Source organism: Centruroides sculpturatus, unplaced genomic scaffold (genome assembly GCF_000671375.1).
Source record: "Centruroides sculpturatus isolate CEXI.00-Female unplaced genomic scaffold, Cexi_2.0 scaffold924, whole genome shotgun sequence".
Taxonomy (NCBI): domain Eukaryota; kingdom Metazoa; phylum Arthropoda; class Arachnida; order Scorpiones; family Buthidae; genus Centruroides; species Centruroides sculpturatus.
Genome location: NW_019385278.1, coordinates 175,327 through 181,661, shown reverse-complemented (window position 1 = coordinate 181,661; position 6,335 = coordinate 175,327). Strand labels below are relative to the sequence as shown.

General features: G+C 31.7%; 1 protein-coding gene across 3 annotated transcripts in view; it reads right to left on the bottom strand.

The window, feature by feature from the left end:
- LOC111637100 (proton myo-inositol cotransporter-like) overlaps positions 1-6,335 on the bottom strand; it is a 50,043-nt gene that overhangs the window by 23,228 nt on the left and 20,480 nt on the right. For all 3 annotated transcript variants that reach the window (XM_023382516.1, XM_023382518.1, XM_023382517.1), the window contains exon 4: positions 3,217-3,434. In XM_023382516.1, coding sequence (XP_023238284.1) covers positions 3,217-3,434 — 218 coding nt within the window. The remainder of the gene's footprint in view (positions 1-3,216; positions 3,435-6,335) is intronic.

The following is a 6,335-nucleotide window of genomic DNA, read 5'->3' as shown; positions in this document are numbered from 1 at the left end:
CTACCATTTAACATAATGAAGCCACCTTAAGCCTGTTCCTCTACACCCAATTATTACTCAATAATCATACTTTTATAACGGTTTCTTTGTCTTGTATAATTCTAAGTATCTCACTTTTTTTATATATGTATACCAACTGAAGAGGGACTATTCCGATAGTCCGAAATGCATTTTGGTTATTTCATGTCAATTATTAATTTAATAGTTTGTAATGTACACCCATTCTCGTTTTATTAAATGTATCCCATTGATATTTTGAGTGTTTGTGCTTATTATCACTGGTGTGATAAGTCCTTATTCCTACCTCACAGTAGTAGGTTTTTAATCAATTTGTTTAAATCAAGGGCTAAAAGCAATTTCCTTTATATTTAATTTATAGAATAATTTGCCTAGATCCCAGTTGATATTTGAGCACAGACCCTCATATATATAATGATGAAATCTATTGTCTTAATACTAACATCTGGCTGGTAAGTGATGTAATGAAGGTTGGCCATTAAGTTGTTTGTCACCACTTGTTCCCCAGATGTTGCCTGTAACACACCTCTCTCATAACTGTTCTACATCTTGTAGCAATACCACCTTCAAACTCCAGCTTACTACTGTTATGGTATGTAGATTTAACTTATTTTGTAAAACAATCATCATATTATCTCACTAATTTTTAATACTGTTTATAATAGTATCCCTCATGTCAAGCTACCATTTAACATAATGAAGCCACCTTAAGCCTGTTCCTCTACACCCAATTATTACTCAATAATCATACTTTTATAACGGTTTCTTTGTCTTGTATAATTCTAAGTATCTCACCTTTTTTTATATATGTATACCAACTGAAGAGGGACTATTCCGATAGTCCGAAATGCATTTTGGTTATTTCATGTCAATTATTAATTTAATAGTTTGTAATGTACACCCATTCTCGTTTTATTAAATGTATCCCATTAATATTTTGAGTGTTTGTGCTTATTATCACTGGTGTGATAAGTCCTTATTCCTACCTCACAGTAGTAGGTTTTTAATCAATTTGTTTAGAGTAAATCAAATTTAAAATATATAAACATGCTGAAAAATCAAAATAAAACATATTTGCTAACCAAAATTAGGGATTAAAACTTCTTTTTCCATCTTACAATATATAAACAATAGAATATATTCTATAATCCTTTGCAAAAGCACACTGTGATGTCTGATTGTTCTTTATATTAATACTGCACTTCACTGAAACAAGAAATAAATTTTTAAAAAAATTAAAAAAAATTACTTATTTTTATACAAAAAAATATGAAATTATACATGCTAATTAATTTATAGCATAAGATATTTTGATAAAGAATAATTCCAGTTTCAAGCCTTGGAGTTGCTCACTTTTCTCACTTTTATTCACTTTTCTGAAGTATCCTCACTTTTCAGGTCATTTGCTCTCTTTTGTCACATTTTTGGTCTTTTCCACTTGCTTAATTAGGAAGATATGGAACTGATAAAAAATACTTTTAAAGCTAGATGATCTGCCGAATTATTGAACTATCAGACTAGAATTTTCTGGAAGAAAATACTCAGTCCCAAGTGGGACTCAAAACCACAAGTGCCATTCAGTGTTGTTAGGTTGTTGTACAGAAAACAAAAATCCCTTTCATGTATGTAAAAAAAATACCTCTCATTACAAATTCAGAAGCCAATATTGAGTAAAGTTATATACTCATGCCATATTGTCATTATTAGCCAAAATCAAGTTCTTTAGAGTTGTATTTCCATCTAAAGAGATTAAAAATGCATATTCTAAGCATCCCTACATTTTTGGCTGTTTTCTAAGAAAATCTGTAAAATTCCTTTGTACATGAAAATGCCCTACACTGAGGGATTAATCTCTCAAGCTGACAACACTGCTGTCGCTTCTAAATTTATTCATAGCTGAGGCTGTAAATATTCAACGATACAGTAAGAATTGTTCACACGCCTCTTCTTACTGTATTGTTGAATATTTACGGCCTCAGCTATGACGTCACTCCCCACTAACCCCCTGTTGTGATTGTGCATCTCCTGTACGTAGCGCGCTTACTTTAAAAATTCTTTCCCCAACTTTAGCAAGTATCCTATCTGCACACCTCCCTTCTTTACCAAAAGTATGTTATTTTTTCCCCCAACTTTAGCAAGTATCCTATCTGCACACCTCCCTTCTTTACCAAAAGTATGTATTTTTCGCTCTCGGTATCCTCTATACCTATCATCGACGATGACGTCACTGGTAAGACGATACCTGGGTAAACATTGGCAGCATTTAAACTTCTTCTAACCGACGCTCCACAGTGTACCCGAGGAAGGCCTATTAAGAAGGCCAAAAACGTTTGTACCCCTGTTAATGAGGCTAGAAATTAGTGGGAAAGGTTTTGTGCTGATAATTTTAGAAATTGTTCTAGCTACACAAGCATAGTATTATTTCAAATTATTATAATAGTCACATTACAAAAATGGAAAATTTATATACAAATAAATTTTGAAACATGTTAAACTATTGAATTATAAATATATGTTGTGTAGATCTAAATAATATATATCAAATGTTTGTGTGAATTCTTAACTATTCTTCAACATTGTGTTAGTACATTGACTCTATATAGCGTTGATTTTTGAAAACCTCATAAAAAATTATTTTTAAGTGTTTAAAAAGTACTGGATATTCTGTTTTTTGTGGTGTAATATACATTGAATTGTTTCAAAAAATAATTTGTGAAAATGAAAAATGCAAAAACAAACTTATTATTATTTATATTATATTAACTACTACCTTCTGAACTCTTAATGTGATAAGAAAAATGTGTACAAGATATATTTAAGTCTTTTTTGGATGCCTTTACATTAATTTTTCATGATTATTCACATTCCTAAAATAAATTTTATATGTACAGGGTGTTTCCCTGAAACATCCCATGTCCTAAACTGTTCAGCTATGTGAATAAAATGTGTTGGAGAATGTTGGTCAGGATATCAAACTTGCCACGTCAGGAGCATATGTGGAAATGTTCTAATTTAATGTAGTAACTAACTTTTTCAGATGGACTTTCTATTACCATAGTACACAGTACTATACTCTTATCTTTTTCTAATGTAAATCCACAAAATTAGGGTTGCTTCAGGGGAACACCCAGTATTATTAATGATTTGACTTATCCTGATAATTAAAAGGACAAAATCATTAGTAAATACTAAACATACCTCCAGCTTCTTTTCTTTCCTGTTCAGTTTCAAGAAAATTATTTTTTATTGCATCAAATTCTGGCTGTATGTTAACCTTGGAACCTCTGACTTGTTTTAAAACGGAAATTGCTTTTTCATAATAACCTTTGCTTATCAACCATCTTGGTGACTCTGGCATACAGAGAAAGCCAAAAAACTGAATAAATGATGGAATTCCCGCAATTCCTAACATATACCTGAAAATATATTAAACACAAGTAAAATTTTAAAAGTAAATATAAACATATTGTTAATTAATATTAAAATAAAATAACACATAAATATCTAAATAATTTTTATTTTTGTTTAAATACTTAATCATGATGTATCACATAACCAGAGAAATTTTTGAACACAACAAAATTCTAAGTGAGTCTATTTTAATATCAAAATATAAAAATTATTATTTCTTTATGTATGAAGATGGAATCATGCCATCCCATATGACTGTATATACAAGGCTTGTACCAAATGATTATCAATTTTTTATATAAATGTGAGGGCCCAGATTTAAGAAAACAGATTCAAATATTTTTATTCATTTTCATCTATCGTTTTTGTTTCAAAACCAAACCGATTTTATAAAAGTTAGGGTTAACTCAAAAAGAGAAAAACAACTGACAAAATTTTCTCATAAAAATCGCTCATAAAACTCCGTTCCCACGAAAATACTTCCTTGTAGAAGATGAGTTAACTGTTGTGTCATAATTTTGTCACCTCACCCACCATTGGTCAAAGAAGATCATCACCTGTGATGAACATGGGGAAATCTCAAAAAGAGAGCCCCCCCATATAAAAGGCAAGTGCGATGACGACACGGGGGAAAGTTATTTTTCTGTACTCTGTGTGTGTGTGGATTACCTGCCTCTCATCGCCACCATCTTCGATAGAACTATTCTACGATTTGTGCACTTACGTCGACTCACGAACTATTTTAACGAGCCCGGATTCAGACTCCAAGATCATCCTGAAATCCCCATCCTGTATAACTAGAGGTATTTATCCTACTTGCGATGATATGTAAGCTCTCTCTCGAATATTTCCAACTTGCAGTTGAGGTCGTGACTAATATATATTTTGTCCGCTATCAAACCCAAAATTTATGAATATTACGGATTGAAAATCCCGAGAGGGAATTGTACCCTCAATTCCTTAATTAATCATGTATGTAAAAACGTTCAACAATAAATGGGTATAATGTTAACGAATTTTGATTGCATTTCTTCTAACATTATCACCTCCATACTGAACCTGAAGTCCTCCACGAGATCGCTCATGATAATTTGTCCTCAACTAAACGCAAATCTATCTGCTAAGAAATTGATAGATTGGTGTCGGATCCTGACAGGAGAAAAGATTTAACGATCCTTAACTCTATAACCCTTTCGCTCAACAGAACCCATCCTTTGGACAAGAGAGACCAGACCTCAAGGTCTTGAGTCGAGTAAGAGATAGGAGAGTCAAGAACTCATAAACATCCTACCCCCGATTAGTCTCACATAAAATTCTGGTCTATAGAAAGAAAATGAATATATTAAAAAAATCTATAAACATTTTTTATTTTTTAATAAAATTTCAACCATTATTGATGAACTTTTACAACCATTTTGGCAATTCAAAGATATCTCTATACTACCACTCTGTTCGAACAATACTTAAGCAGTGTTGTACAACTTCCTCGACTGTTCCATCACTTGTGAAATGCTGTCCTCTCAAACAATTCTTCACAAAAGTAAGTGGTAGTCCAATAATGTTAGATATTGTATGGGAGGTGAGGAATAATTTCCCAGCTTTTGTCTTAGTCTATTGAGTGCCAAAACACATAGTACAACTAAAACTAGTTATTATAGTCACTGATAATGTCAACCGGCTACTGTTATCATAATCAGTTGGTCCCAAAACAGTACATAAAATTAGTTAAAAATAATGTATCTATTATAACCAATTGTGATAATTACACTTAGGACAAACAATAAGAATTCTTAGAAAATTCAAACTAAATGGACCTTTTCTTTGAAACTTACTTTTAACCAAAGCAAACTTTTTATCTTTTACATGCTGTAATGGCACAACAAGAATTCTTAGAGAATTTATGTACTGTAGATATATAAATTGTGTAAAGTATTATGTATATAGTCTATGATAAATATAAACTGTATACATTCATGCTGTAATTGTAATAAGTTGAGTTCAATAATGAAAATTTTTTATCCTGTAATGTTATCAGTTGGTTATTGTCTTTCAAACTTTGCAAGTCCCAAAGTGATCATAATAAGTGAATTCCACTGTATAATATCATTATGCAGAAAAATGACTTTCTTCCTTGCAAGTCTTTTTTATCAAGTAATCTAACATTTCTAACTTTGAAAAGTCAGATTCATCTTCTTACACTAACCTTCCTAAAACTTTAAAATCCATATGCTCACTGAACATTTATAAATCTTGATATTGGACTATTCTCCTTCATAAGAAATTCTGTGATTGTGCATTGATGAAATGAGACACTGCAGTCGGCCATCTTTCCATCCAAAATGCCAGGATCCTCTGTAAAATTGAAGAAATTCAACCTATCCTTTAGTTAAATTTTGCTTGAGAGAACAAATCACACAAGGAACACACTAGTAATTGACTATACAGGTAACCTCCGTATAACACGGCACTTCTATAGAACGAATTCACTCTAACACGGTTTGAGAATTGGTACCATCCCCCGTATAACACGGTACTTTTATAACACAGATCCACTCTGACACGGTTCGAGAAATGGGTAAAACCCTCGAACAACATGAAATGTAATAAATTTTTACATACTTAAGTACTAATAGTTCACGAAAATTATTATTTTCGTGAACTATTAGTACTTCAGTGTGTAAATTTTCTTTTCTCTTCTCCATTCACATGGTCCTTTGCAAAAATTGTTTCAATTTTGCCAGATCTCCACGCTTCTGCTTCTGGTGTTGCCAGATGTTTTTCCGTTATTCCATAAGTGCTTAGCACCATATAAGGAAATTTATAAAGATCTTTTAACTAGAAGCAAGCAATCTAAAATTACATACACTTTTTGCAAAAGGTAAAGCATGAATCTGAAAATAATGCAG